Source organism: Lepisosteus platostomus, chromosome 28, assembly GCF_059453375.1.
Source record: "Lepisosteus platostomus isolate fLepPlt1 chromosome 28, fLepPlt1.hap1, whole genome shotgun sequence".
NCBI classification, from domain to species: domain Eukaryota; kingdom Metazoa; phylum Chordata; class Actinopteri; order Semionotiformes; family Lepisosteidae; genus Lepisosteus; species Lepisosteus platostomus.
Window position 1 is genome coordinate 6,145,204 of NC_142638.1, and position 15,100 is coordinate 6,160,303.

A 15,100-nucleotide genomic window follows, 5' to 3' on the forward strand; every position below is an offset into this window, starting at 1 on the left:
CTTTGAGTGGAGTGTCCAGAAAAGCGCTATATAAGTGTAAGCAATTATTATTATTATTATTAAGAGCTAAACAGTTTCAACCTTTTGCCTTTGACCTTAGGCAGTAAATGATTTGAAGAGACCTAAAGGGTTTCAAATCGTATTCATCCTGAAATCCCACTTTTGCTCAGATCCGCAAATATTTGGAAACTGGAATTGGACTGCATATATATACATACAAGACTGTGGGAGGGCATTTGAGAAAGAAAGACAATTCTTTTCACATATTTATTTATGTAGAATTCATAATACTTTTAACCTAGTGTCTTCAAAACATAGAAAAGATAACATCACAGAGAAGTTTTATTTTTTCAGTTACTCTGATTCTGTTTGGCGTTTCCTGAGTTTTTCTCATCAAGGCACATACTGTATCTTAAACCGCACATCCTTGCAGTAGAAAGCTCTTCTAAAACCCTGAACAAGCGTCTCAGCCCACTCTCAGACTGTGCAGATACTTTCATTCCCCAGAACCTTGTCACTTCCAGTTCAGCTCTTGGATATTTAACTGAGCCCCAGTCTTAACTGATGGTTTGCTCGATTGTCCCTCTTGAAAAGTTTTGGAAATGTCATTTAAAGTAAAAAAGAAGTAGTGGAAAACACAAAACACGAACATGTCTCATTAAAAAACTTAACACAAAGAACACAAGAAAGGTTAAAAAAAGGACAGATGGCCATTGACCCTATGTTGTCACCCAGAAATTCCTTGGAAGAGTCCAAGGTATTGGCTGAAGCATTTTGCTGTAGGCCCCTACCACTCTCTGTATAAAGTAGTGCCTCCTCTTATCAGTTCTCCTTAATTTGCTCTTTGTTTCACTGTTGATTCTAAAACATGCCAATAAACTGTTGATTATCTTGAATGCTTGAATGAGGCTGCCTCCTATTTGCGTGAAGATTAAAATGATTCGGTACTTTTAATGTTTAGTGTGTTAATACGCCCAAAGGGACCCAGTGCCAGGAATTCAGCAACACCTTGCAGATTTTCTGCATCACTGGAACATGTCTTGTGGAGGCCGACAGGTTTCTCATATTTTTGGCCACTCAGCATGGTCACATCACTCTCCCATGCAAGGCTGTAGTTTACCTTGGCAACATCATTTTGTTGTTGGATTTCACAAATGAGACATTTTCTCACTTTTCTTTTTTACACTTCTGCTCTATATGCGTTTCTTGTTTTACACTTCCCGTGTCAGCCCAGAGCAAGGCCACACCTCTGAGTCAGCTGTGCCCTTTGTCAAAGGCACGCAGGTATATGTCGTGGTGGCAGTAGTAAAGGACAGACTCTCTCTGGCAGATTGTCGGCCTGGATCCTGGAACCACCAAACAACAGGCCACATTTTTCACCCTGAGCTCCAGTCCTGGCTCATTCACCGGAGCGATTTAAGCCCTGATCCTGAGACACCCCTGTGTCCTCTACCTGAGCCTATACTCACTGAGACCTGCCGATCCATGCTTTTCAGCTTCCTGCATGACCAGACCTGATTCTTCACCTGGTTTTAAGAATGTTGCAGGCGGACTGTGGCGAAGTAATCAAGCTGGACAGGAGGCCAGTGAAAGATGTCCTGACAAACATGGGAAAAACACTCCCGTCAAAAAAATCACTTTGTACTGCTGAGGTCCGCTTGCTGACCTTCCACACAGCCTGAAGCCCAAAAAGAGGATCAGAAGTCTTATAAACCCTAAAAAAGATCTGTACTATCAACTGGAGATAGCCCTACTGATTACAAGGTCATTTATTTAGAAGGCACAGGAGAAGGGCTTCTTCCGGAACAGAGCTGTTTCATCGGCTGTACCGCTTGGAAAACCCACCCATCATTCGACACCTGATAAGTAAAATCATTCGTTGCAGTGCAGCTGCACGGCGTGGCGGGGAATTGTGAGGGCACAACGCTGAGCTAGTTAATCGTGTCTGAGCTGCAGTAATGCTTCAGCAGAATCACGGGCTCCTCTGTGCTGGCACGGTAGGATTTTCCATTCCCAAGTACTGGCAGCTCATAGCTCTCTTGTCATGGTGTTTACCCACTGACCTGGCTCTGGCCCAGACCCCCAGCTTCTCCTGCTGTGTTGTGTGGGTAACCCACGCTCCATGGACATCAACCTGTGATGGTTGTGACAGGAGGGCAGTAAACGCAGTGTCTGTTTATTCTTCCGCGTTGTGGTCACTGTAGAGAGAAAACTGCAGGAAGGCATCTCGTGTCACAGGATCCCTGAAGAAAACATTGCTCAGCTAGTCGACTTTTTTTTTTTTAAACAGACCTGCAATTATCTTTGCAGCGGAGTAATTATGGATTTTGTGGTTTATCGCTAGGATTGGAATTATGGTTAAAAATGATAAATCCCTGGGAAGCAAGGAATTGTTTGTTTGTTTTTTGCAAGGCAGAAACAAAAGATGCTCCTGGACGGACGAGGAATTCTAGATTCTTTTAAAATGTCGAATGTCTTGCCTGTCAAAACGTGTACGTCTCGCCACAGTCTCCACCATCTCCTAGCCTGGAGACCTGAGGCTCTGTCCTTAGTTTTGGTTACAAGCCACATCCAGCAGGATGTCTTTATAATGTGGCCCCTTCCAGATACAAATCCACAGCTGGATCCATCTGCTAGGATTTCAAATTGGTTACCCTACAGTAATTGTCAAGTCAGATTCTGTGCCAACTTAAATAGACGAAGTTCCAGATTCCAGCTGGATCCTCTAGAATAAATACTCATTAATTCATAGCTTTTCACAGACGCAAACCTACACTATATACGTACACCCACAGCGTACGTTCACAGTAAATACATTTTGTCTGAACGTCTTAGTGCAGGTCATGTGTCTGCTTTTCTGTCTGCCGACTACTGGATTTGCAACAACAAAAAATCATTTGATAAAAAAAGAACCCGGCCACACTTTGAATCAGAGAGGATGTCTGCCCTGCGCGCTCTGGCGACGGGACGGGCTCTTGCGTCGGGGCCAGGACAGGCACTGGCAGCGCACCTGGAGCCCAGCGGCAGGAGGGGATGAGACAGGGCAGGGGGACACACCTGCAGCCCCGCCTAGCAGCTGCCCAGGTGAACCCTGATCACGCCCTGGCTGTGCAGCCTCAGCAGCTGCTCGAACTCCGCCGGCATGGCGTGGAAGCTTTTCTTGGACTGCTGGTCGTCGTAGTAGTGGTTGGTGAGGTGCTGCTTGCTGAAGGGGTGCAGGGAGAAAGGCCAGAAGCCGTAGAGTGTGACGCTGGCGCAGAGCTCCAGGGCCAGGCTGGCCACGATCAGCCCCGTGCTCAGCCTCACGGTCCGCAGCCCGTGCGCCTTCCAGAACCGGGCCAGGTTCTGCAGGTACTCGGGGTTGAGGAAGACGGCCCGCACGGGGCTGTTGAAGTCCTGCAGGGTGTAGACCGCCCGGAGAGACACGGGGGTGTTGTGCCCGTACGAGAACGCGGGTAGCGCCAGCATCGGCTGCCCATAGTCGCCCAGGCTCTCCACGAACGGGCGCCGGAGCTCCATCAGCCCCTCGAACCTGCAGGAGAGGAAGAGGCGCCGTCAGGCCCAGTTTCCCGGCGGCTGGTGAAAATAATAGAGGTTTCCACGGCGCCCAACGGGAGGGCGTGAACCCGGCGCCGTTCCTTCGGGATCGGCAGGGAAACACAAATCAGGAGACAGCCCTGGGAATGCTTTTTTTATACTGCGAGGTAGGAAAGAATCTGTCACGCCCTCTGCAGCCAGAGGGCGCTCCTTCTCTGTCCTGTCCCTAGTTTCCGGTCTGCTGTCCTTCCTGTCCCTCTCTTTCCCTTGGGCTATATATTTCCGGGTCTTGCACTCTGTCCTGGCTCAGCATTGACGTTCGGATGTCCTGAGACCCGCCTAGCACCAGGGCGCCCCACGTCCGCTCCCCGAGGGCATAGGTTTCTACACGGCATTCCTGAACTCTTTGCACTAACGAGCTCGGGCCTTTTTCCCGTCTCGCCGCTACGCATATGGGTCTTTTTCCGCTCTCCTGCTCCCCACGGTTAGTCCCTTTGGACGTCCGTGACAGAATCGTTGTTGCTGAGCGCATCTCAAACCGCAAAATGTACACAGCAACGTGTGAAACCTCCCATTTCCACCACAAAATAGACGACATCACGCTGGAACACTGTGCGGGGAACTGTCTGCTGCTGGGGATTGCTCCTACATCAGCCATCGCGGAGACTAGTGAGCAGGAAGGGCCGCACGCGTCGCGATTCGCACAAACCCTCGCTGGACCGCGGGTGGGGCAAACCGAGACCATACAGTACTTTCACAAAGGTCCCGATTTTGTGCAGGATTCAGAATTTTGCACAATTTTGCGATGCCACCAATGAATTCATTCTGTTACCGAGATGTAATAACCGGTCTGAGAAATTGGGACTGCAGTTGCCCTTTAAGGGATTCATGCATTAAAGAGTGCGAGCCAGTGACACCACTTTATGTGGACAAGCTACCCAGACATGCTGTTGACACTGATGCCCCGGGCCGTCTCAGGAAAATGGATGGACGAGATACTTGAATCAATTATCGTCTGACACCCAACCAGGCGAACAGACAATCCAAATGGCCTTTTCTGTAGACTCTTTCTTCTTCCTCTTCCCTTTCAGGAGCTGGTCGGCCTTTCAGCATCGGGGCCAAGAAACCTAATTTGGATCCTTGAATACAAAACATCCCTGCTAGACAAAAAAAGAAATGAAAGGTTCCCTTGCTCTGTCCACTGACGTTTTATTCGTGTGCAGTGCTACAGAACCATTAATCTCTGGAAAGAAGGGCTCGGCTCTGATGATGTCGGCCTGAAATATTCAGGCCTCTGCTCATTATGTGCAACTCTGAAGAAAAAGTCCCACTCCTGACCGTTTAACTAGTGTGGCCTTCTCCTGTCAGCAGCCCAGCTGAACTGGGGCTCCAGTTAATGACTAGCAGGAGCAGTGATTTGCTCTTTAAACGAGATGAGCTTGACAGCACTTAGAAAGACCAGCCCTCAGCTCACCTTTCCAGCAGGATGCTGGGATTGGCCGTCACCAGGTCTGTCTTGTTGCCCACATCGTCCTGATACTTCCTGTCCACAGGAGGCAGGTTACATCTGTGCAGAGATCCCATCAGGTCACGCACACCAATTTAGCAGAGAACAACAACAAAAAAAGAGAAACACAAAGAGGAATGTACAGGCTTCCATACAAACAGAGAGACACAAAAATCACATTTCTGTGCAAAATGTTCTCAAACAAATTCGTCCTAGGGCATCACCCTGTCTGTTGGCAACCCACTGAAGCTCAGCAGGTGTGAGCCTGGCCAGTACCTCCTCTGAAAGCTTAGGCTGCTTCTGGAAGAGGTGTTAGTGGGGCCAGTAGGGGGCACTCATCCTGCGGTCTGTGTGGGTCCTAATGCCCCAGTGTAGTGACGGGGACACTATCCTGTAAAAAGGTACCATCCTTCGGATGTTATATAGGATGTGTGAGGTCCTGACTCTTAGCGTTCATTAAAAATCCCAGGGCATATCTCTAAAAGAGTGTTACTCTGGTGTCCTGTCCAGATTTCCTTTCTTGCCTTTTCCAATCATGGCCTCCTCATAATCCCATCTCTGAACTGGCTTCATCACTCTGCTCTCCTCCCCACTGAGAGCTGGTGTGTGGGAAACGTTCTGGCGTGTCGTCCAGGTGGGGCTGCACACTGGTGCTGGTGGAGGGGAGTCCCCACCCAGACAAACATGAGATTAACCCCATCGCACCATCATCCCTCCCACTCTTTCTGTATCTCACCCTACCTAATGACGAACTGGGCACCGTCGATCTCCTCTCCACAGCTGCTGTTGGCAAGAATCCCCCCGTTCCCCACCACCGCACAGGACTGGAAGCTCACGTTCCCAAAGGGATGCTCCTGGAAGAGTGGGGAACGGCACCCAGTTACGCACACTGCAGCGCGACGCGGCAGGCTGGGAAAGTCTCTGACATCACAGTGCCAGGGGACTGCCCCGAAGCTCAAGCCCAGTTCCCCCACACCAGCCTGCCCACTGTCTAGACATGAGTGCAGCTGACCTGTGACACACCTGCTAGGAGGCAGGCCTTCTCCCAGAGAGCAACAGTCAGCCTTGCAGTGGGCAGCACTGTGCAGATGTGCTGGTTGTGCCTTCCAAAACGTAGTTCATTGTCAATGGTCATCGCCATGTTAAATACAAGCCATTCGACGATTTTTTTAAAATTCCAGCTTTCTAAACACTTTACTCAACTGTCTGCAGACTGCTGGAGCAGAAAGATCCTTTTAGTCAGGTTGATTTGTATATATATGGTACAGAAGGCTTTAGGCATGAACTCCTTCTTGTTCTCAGTATTGTACATTTTCAGTGAAGGATTCCACTGCATCTCTCTTCCACGTTTACACAAGGACTAAACAATAGTACACAATAGCTGTACACAATCCCCCTCCTGTCCTGAGACAACAGGAGCCCACCTTGGGGAAGGTGCTGTACAGCTTGGGGGTGACCTCGACGGGCTTCCTCCTCTCGCCATCGTACGTGACCTTTGACCCCAGCAAGGTGTTGGCCTGGGTGATGATGGCCCTGGAGAAGCCCTGGCACTTCATGTTGAGCTGTGCCCTGGAAGGGAAACACAATCAGCACGGAGAACGCACCCGGTCAGCAAAGCAGGACGACAACATGTGTTTAATATGTTTCCAAATTCACTTCAGCACTGTGATTGAAATCCCAGGGGCTGCATACAGAAAACTTTTGACTGCTAGGTTAAATGACCATCTCATGCTTTTCTGGGTGAGAAAACAACACCAATAAGTGTCAAAACATTTTCAGAGTGCTGATTTAAGAGTTGCTAAAACAGGTTTGAGTACATCTTATACATTTTGCAAACTTAGTGGCTCTTGCCTACTTGACAAAATGTGTTGCAAGTTTAAAAGCAAAACTATTGTATGAATAACAGCGCATAAGACAACTGGCTGAAAAGGTTGATTTACCCATTTTAATCATTAAATTAACATCTTGTCTTATGACTTCAATGCAATGTGGTAGAGAGACCTACGATCTTTTGACCTAATTGGCAAACTAGATTTTTTTTAAAGTTTGAATTACACAATAAAGACCTTGGATGTCATTTGAAAATTGCCCTTTTACCTGAAAGTCTGCAGTCTGCTTTCCTGTTTCCGCCATGTCTGAGAGTGTACCTGCGCAAGCTTGTCAATATTGGCCTTTTCCCTGAACACACACACAAGAGAGACAGAGACGGCCTGAGCACAGAAGACACAGGTAGCTCAGAACTTCCCAGTATACCTCCACACAAAACAGCTCCCAGAGCATGCAGGGATGCACAAACTTCCTTCAGTGACAATAATGCCTAACTCAAATTCATTTTTTGACCAGGAACAGACAGTGTCTATTGGAGCAGGGATACCACTGACTCCCTTGTCTGGCCCTCCGCAGCCCCTCACTCGCACAAAATCTCCACCCCTGATTCCTGATCCTTCCTCACCTCATCCTCAGCTCCTGGTCCCCTCCCTGCACCTCTCCCCAACCCGACCCCCTCCTCCTCTCCCTCTCTGTCACCCCCTATGCCTCTGCACATCCAGAACTGTGCTGCTCGGGAACATATTACACCTGTGCGGGCACCCCTGCACAGGCTGCCCGTGAGCTTTAGAATTGACTAGAAGATTTTGCTTGCTGTTGACCTTTCCATGTGTTCACGCTACTGCCCCATGCTATCGTAAACGACTGCTTGCTCCAGCTCCAGACTTTCAGGTCTACTTCCCAATTTAAACCTTGTGTCCCAGGGATTAAGCTGTCTTCTGTTCTGACGCCCCCCATTCTCTGGAATGACCTGCCCTATAATATAAGGGCCGCCCAGTCCTTGGCAGCTTTGAAATCAAGAGCAAAAACATACAGTATCTGTACAAGAAAGCTTTTGCTCTTCCCTTCTTTTACCTTGTTGTATTGTTTTGTATATAATTATAAATTAATGATATTGTCCGATTTTATTCTGTATTTTATTAATTGGGATGATATATTCAATTGTACTGTACAGTTTAAAGACTGAAATTATTATTATTATTATTATTATTATTATTATTATTATTATCATCCCCCTCTGCCCTTGGCCTTTATGGCTTTGGCTACTATTACTCTCTGAATTGAGAGTTACTATACCTGCCTCTCTGTCTGTGTTGTCCCTGCCAGCAGACTCCCTTTCATTTTTCTTTACTCCCCCTGACTGCCATTCCCCTGCCCCCCCCCCTTTTGGCACAGCTCTCTCCCCCCCCCCCACCGCACACACACCTGCATTCCTTGCACTGTGTGGCCGCCTGCTTCCCCGCCACCAGCTTTAAAGCGCCCCTCGCCGCCTCGCTCCTGCAGGGACACACAAGCACAGGCTCAGCACAGGCCAGGGCACCAGCTCTGGGGGCTCACGATGAGCCCCGGATGTCCTTGGTTCTCCTTTACCGAGCTGTCGCAGAGCCGCCCAGTGTGTGCCCGTGGGTTCGCCTGGCATCTCTGCCCTGCTGGGCTCTGGCTTGACTGAACTCCCATGATGCCTTCCTGCCTGGCCTTTTTTACTGGGGCCTTGGCGTGACTGTCATGGCAGAGCGTGGAGGACTTACCTGTTGCTCAGGGTGGACCAGAGGCTCGTCACCATGATCCCCACGATGACCAGGCACAGCGTCAAGGAAAAGAGCAACATCAGCAGTGCCTTCCTCATCCCTCTCCGTCCCGGTCGCTCCTCCTCCTCCTCTCGCGCGCTCTGTAAGATCTGCTCCTCTCCCCCCCCACCCCGGCACCCCTCTGCTCTCCTGTGCTTCTCCCTGCCTCTCTCTACACCTCCACTCCGGACCTCCTCCCTTCCCTGACCGTCTTACCCTGCATACCCCCAATTTTCTGCCCACTCTCTCCTCTCCTCCTCTCTCTCTCCCGTCTCTCTCTCCCAAGTCTGCAGCGAGCCTGTTTCTTTCCTCTCCGCACTCTGAAAATTTCAGAAATGCCTCCTTGTGCTTTTTCAAATAACCCCCTCCTCTCTCTCTCTGCCTCTTGAGCAGAGAATTCAGCACAGCTGCTAGCTGGAGTCGCCTAGGACTGAATTAGCTCCTGTTCTGTCCCGGGAGCTGTGAAGGGGGGTACCCGGGGGCTGAAATGGGGGGATGGGACTATCTGTGGACTCGGTTCATGTGAAGGCAGCCTTGGACAACCAATCAGGGTCCGCCGGGGACCCGGGTGGACGTGTGTGTGTGTGGAATCCGACGGCAGCCGCTGGAAACCAATCCCATCGCCCGGCGCCCCCTCCTCTCCGCGTTTCTCACCGGATTCCTCCTGAACTTTCTTTCCCACACAAACTAAATGGGGAAACGTCAACAGGAGAAAACAAACAAACACTTAAGTTGTACAAAAGCCTCTTCCCCAATCTTCCTGCCAACCCCCGGGGACCTGCGGCTGTAGCCTCGTGTTTCACTCGTCTTTTCAGACGCGATCCTGCGAACTGTCCTCTTCTGCAAACCCCCGGCAGCTGCGATTTCTAAGGAGATATCGTTTCGCGGTGTCTGATCTGCAAGCAGACAGGCGACATGAGAACAGGAGTTGCTCTATGTCTAAGTCCTCTTCACTCGAGCTCTTCGGGTTGTGTATAAAGGCTGCTGCCCACAGGTGCTGGTCAACCAGAAACCGCACGGGCGTTAGTCCGGTTTACGCCTGATCGGGTATTTCTGACGGTGCAATCCGGACATGAGCCTTCTCCCGGAATAACGTGCAGTTTCGAGCAGCGGCTACTTCTCTGGAAGTGGCTGAAAGAGCCGGCCTGGTTAACGGGTCCCGGCAGGCGCGCAGCTGCAGAAATGTCTGATCCGGTCCCAGGAGGGCGATGATCTCCGAGGCATCGCCGACAAACACCGGCGGACTTCCGTAGCGCTGCTCCAGACCTGTCACGCCGGCAGGCGCGGCCTTCAAAGGAGCCGGGAGAGGGGATTAGACGGCTTTCCTTCTTCCGCTGCCTCGGTCTCCGGCGGCGCTGCACAGAGCTGGGAGTTAACCCTTCCTCCCCCCCGCCCCCCTTCGAGGGCAGCTGGGCGCGCAGGATCGGGGGTCTGCCGCGCACTCCTTTTCCGACATGAACGCGCGGTTTGCTGTGCTGTTGTGTTGTGCCGGCGCACAGGTTCTGTTCTCGCCTGCCGTCACTTCGGACAGTTCAGATCATCTCCACACAATCTTCATTAGATTATCTGCCCTGACTGGGGACAGGACAGCCTGCTCTGAGCTCTGTGGATCAGTTGTCTCCGTGTTTTCGACAGATCACGCACGTTTTAGCGAGTGTGGAGTGGGACATACAGAGTATATACTGCATGGACATATTTGTTCCTATATTTATACAGAAATGGCGCACAGTGGTTAGCCTCGCTGGGTTGAGTTCCCGGGGTGCTGTCCGTGTGGAGTTTGGATGTTCTCCCTGTGTTTGAGAGTCAGCTCCAGTCTCCTCCCACAGTCCCCTCCTCCTGCAGTGCCCAGACGTGCTGCCAGGGTCACTGGCTTCTGGGAAAACTGGCCCTGGTGTGTTCGTGTGGGTGTGTGAGTCTGTCTGCCCTGCGAAGGACTGGCGTCCCAGCCAGAGCGTAGCCCACCTTGCGCCTGCTGCTGGCCAGGATAGACTCGGGCTCCCCCTCAGCCCTGAACTGGATAAAGCAGTTTGACAAAGGCCAAGGCTCGTGCCAAACATGGCATCTCTGTCGGTTTGTGTGTGTGTTAGTGAGAGGAAGAACTGAATCTTTCCCAACTCCTTTAGCACAGGTGGAACGCAGTGATGCATAGTTCCAGTGCACACAGAACCACCTGTCTGGGCTGACTGTTGAGTACCGTCTGCAAGGGAAGCCGGTTATTGTACCCCGACACACAGCCCCCTCTGGACTCGTGTAACTAACACTGCACCCCCTGGACCACACGGGGTTGGCCAGAGGGGGCGTGGCTGAGGCCTGGCTGGGCTGCTCTGTGTGGGCAATACGAGAAAAGGTCCCAAAAAAAGGCAATTCTAACCCGTCAGGGGGCCGAATAATGTGAAGGAAACCACCCAGAGCACTCAGACAGCGTGTCACAAGGGAAACAAATCCAAACCGTAAAGACATGAAGAGGTCTCTACAACTAACTGCGATCGAATAAACGAACGCTGGAGTATGGTAGTGGGTTTTAAGACTGGATTCAAAAGCACTCTCTGATTTGCAAAATCCCATATGGGCTGGGAGGTCATTCTATAGCGTCTGAGCAACACGTGCTGCCCTGCTTGTCCAAACGCAATCAAATACCCTCCGCTTCCTCCTTACCTCTATGAGGAGTCACGCGAATCCTGTATGCCAGCGAATTTATCATTTTGCGTCTCGTACTGTATCTGTCACGAGGGAGTAGAGCACTCGTCCACAACAACAGACCTGATCTGTACAGTGCGGTGATTGTTCAGCCTTGGCTGGAGGGACAGGGTTATTGGAGGAGAGCGCCTCATTTGTCTCCGTGTCCTCGCTTGACCCCCTCAGTTTATCTGGGGGGCAGCTCTGCAGAGGCTGTGCTTATTTAACACGACACACAGGTGGGTTGTGAGGTTTTTCCCAGCCAATCGATCTTAGAATTTCACCCCGCTGTTTCGTGAGGGCACCCCAGGGTTTTGGCTTCTTCGATGTTCCATGCTACCACCACTCTCTGTGTAAAGAAGAACCTCGGAATCTAAGGTGTGAATGCGCTCCCACTTAGTTTCCACTTGCGTCCCCTGGTGTGGGGTTCACAGCTTGTTGTGATGAAGTCCGCTGTGTTGCCCTTATCTGTGCCTTTGAGGATTTTCAATACTCTGATCGAGTCCTCCTTCAGCCTCCTCTGTTCTTCACTAATAAGTTGATTTCATTTAGCCTTCCACTGCTAGAAATGGCTTTAAACCTGGGGATGTTTGGCTCCTGTTTCACGTTTGCAAAGCAGCGCTGTAATTTGTTGTGACCAGACCTGTGCACCATGATCTAAACAAGGTCTTAACACAACATACTTTTAACATAACAGAACACCATCATTTTAAGTAGGCGTCAAAACAATCTACACTTCTAACTACAAAGCCCAAAGTCATGCCTTCCTCCATGTTGTCTAACTGAGCACTGGAGGGAGGTCTCATTTCTCTCTGGACACCTCCCACACACCCCGGGGTGACCCAGACCCCCCCTCCATCCCCCTCTCAGCAGCTCCTAAATAGGTCAGGCAGCTCCACAGCAGCTTCTGGATGTGAAGAGTCTTATGTGGAGCAGCTGACTGGGCCCTGTTCCTTCAGCCTGGAGCAGGGGGCCAGAGAGAGGACACGACAGCCCAGGAGCAGGAAGAGAGTCACTGACGAGGGCGTCCCGCTGGCCCCTGCCTCCCCAGCTCCCCTCTCACCCAGCCCAAGCGTGCCCCGGTGTCGCCTCGGGGTGGCTTGGAATAAGTGGCACTTTGCGGCCCCCTTTTTTCACCCCGTTTAGAAATGTTGAAAACCTGCATCATTCCCCTCCCCAGCTCGCTGTCTCCTCCGGGGCTTGCCAAGATGAATTCCCCTCACCTCATCCTCAGAGCACATGTGCTTGAACTGTGGAATGAGGTTTGTTGTTCTTTCCTGAGCCATTGCCAGGGGTTCTTTATCATCTGTGTGCACTGCGGAGACCAGGCGTTTCGAATGCGGTCCAGCTGGAGCTGGGGTAGGGGGCAGAAATCGTATTGACTCGTATCAGTCGCCTTTCTGTGGAGCCAAGCACCCTGCTGGTCTGTTTTAATGGGAACACCTGATCTTCAGTGATGAGGAGCACAGAAAACCTGAGAACCTGTTTTCCAAAAAGCGAGGACGCCTGTCCCGTTCATCTCCTGCAGAGTGAATGCCCTGTCCTGCGCTGTTTATACTGGCTCATTTTACAGGCAGTGATTACCAGTAATCTAATCTGATTGCACATGATGATCGCAGCGCAGGAAAAGCCATTATCGAGGGCCGACAACTGGGCGCATCATGATTGCTGATTGGCTTCTACCGAAACCAGAACCTTACGAAACCCCTTCAGAAAAGGAGCCCAGACTCATCAGCCCTTGGAACCCAGATTGGTACCATATCCAAAAACTGAGGCCTCACAGATCGCGAAAGTTGTTCGCAAACAATCAGTAAAGGGCATGTGTTTGTTCGTTTTTAAGTGAGTAGAAGGCAATAATGAAATAAGGAACACAATGTCTCCTCAGCTGGGGAAGCGAGAGAGCGATCCTGTACGAACCCTTACCTTTCACTCTCGAATCCAGGGGGTCTTCTCCTGGACTGCAGCTGCTTCCCAAGATCTGCTCCTGCACCCCTGATCAAACATCACTGACGCAGGGGAGCTCTTGAAACGTAAGATACGTTCTAACTACAGAATGAAAGAGAGAGAGAGTTATTGATCTGAATTTTGCAGTAAAATTAAGAATGCATCTAAAAATTGCACACTTTTTTTAGTTTACCATAAAGTACTCGATGATGGTTTGATGAAACAAAGTAGCAGCCTCTATGTGCCTGTGCTGAATTTGTGTTTTTGAAGATTTAACTTCAACTAAAAACGTCGTGTCCCACACTGCCAGAGGCAGGTTCTGAACTACTGCCTGAAGGCCTGCAATGATCCGTTTGTACTCCTGTGGAGACTAAAATGGCATGCAGCACTGTGCTCAGCTGCAAGGGCGCCATCTGCTGGCCAAACAGAACAAACGTCTTCAAATATCCTTTTGGATATCTATCAAAACAGGTGATTTGTTAAGGCAATTTAGAGATTTAAGAGTTAAATCTCACTGATCTTCATCCCACAAAGAGCTCTTTTAATTGAACAGTCTGCTCTTAATTGCTTTAGTCAGTATCTTACAGGTGTTGCCAAATGTTACACAGGAGACCTGTATGACTGGAGAACCCTGCCCTAGGTTAATCACCTCATCTGTTTCCATCTCTCCTACCACCATCCGGCATCTCATCCAGGTTGTAGACTTATCTTGCATGATGCTCCTCATCAACACCCTTCAAAAACAAAAGCAGCAGTACATGACAGTTCTTTTGTCATTTACCACGGTGAGCTGTTGAGCTCAATTTATTAGATCTTGAGAGGATGGTTCTCACTCACTGCTGTAGGCTGCTGTGGGTGACCTGAAAATCCACGATAAAGAGACTGAGTAGGACAGTGAAGGTAGCCAGGAAAGTGCACAATGGCTACAGCTAACAGACGTCTATACCAAATTGCACAGAAGGCAAGTCTGATCACTGGTTGTCATGACCTCCTCTTGCAGACTGAGCTTCAGCTACCTCCATCTGGGCATCAATCTGAACTACCCAGTTAATTTATACCTTTATCTCACTGTCAACCTGCTTCATTTGGATATCATTTTACTTCAATTTGGCCATCATGCATTCTATAGATCCACTTCACACACAAGGCACAACCCCAGATCCTTAGAAATCAAGTCTTAAAGCTGCCCCCCCCCACCACATCTCACACACACACTGCATGTTAATAGTTCATGTTGTGTTACATTACGTATCATATTATTAATTTTGCCTGCCTGCAGAGCCTATTACCCATCTAGGACAAAGTTCATTGTTCACCAGGTGACACGTGTGAGCCATTGTTGTGCTGTTTAATACGAAACATAATACGTGGTGTCGAACAACCAACCAACCAGAAATCTGAATCATTTACTCTTTTAAATGTGATCGAGTCTTACACGTTTGACAGATGTATCCCAACTGGAACAGGTTAGGGAAAAAAAAAGATGCACCAAGTGATAAGTGCACTGCCAATGGACAAATGTGATCAGATCAATGAACTGCCTTCCCACCAACAAAATAAAAGCTTTAACTTGCATCCCAGTGACCCAGGCACCCATTTCATTTTGATTCAAGCAGAGAACCAGCGCTGAAGGAACACAACACCTAGTAAATCCTGTAGGTATGATCACTCACCACAAGGGGGAGACAAATCCCCACAACCAAAATCGGCCTAAATTTCACAACCGCAGGGCCCTAGAGCAAGTCGCCAAAAACCCCTTGTCGCCTACAGATGACTGCTCCCTGTGAGGTTCTGGCCAAGAAGGAGACTCGGGAGGCAAAGA

At 49.9% G+C, this 15,100-nt stretch overlaps 1 protein-coding gene across 1 annotated transcript; it reads right to left on the bottom strand.

Annotated features, from left to right (window-relative positions):
• Nucleotides 1-253: 253 nt before the first annotated feature.
• On the bottom strand, nt 254-10,679 carry st8sia6 (ST8 alpha-N-acetyl-neuraminide alpha-2,8-sialyltransferase 6). Its single transcript, XM_088622785.1, has 7 exons — nt 8,620-10,679; nt 8,297-8,368; nt 7,142-7,222; nt 6,469-6,613; nt 5,786-5,898; nt 5,012-5,104; nt 254-3,532 (listed from the first exon to the last, which is right to left on the bottom strand). The coding sequence occupies exons 1-7, from the start codon at nt 8,715-8,717 to the stop codon at nt 3,070-3,072; spliced, it is 1,065 nt and encodes a 354-aa protein (XP_088478911.1). The 5' UTR covers nt 8,718-10,679; the 3' UTR covers nt 254-3,069.
• Between the last annotated feature and the right edge of the window lie 4,421 nt (nt 10,680-15,100).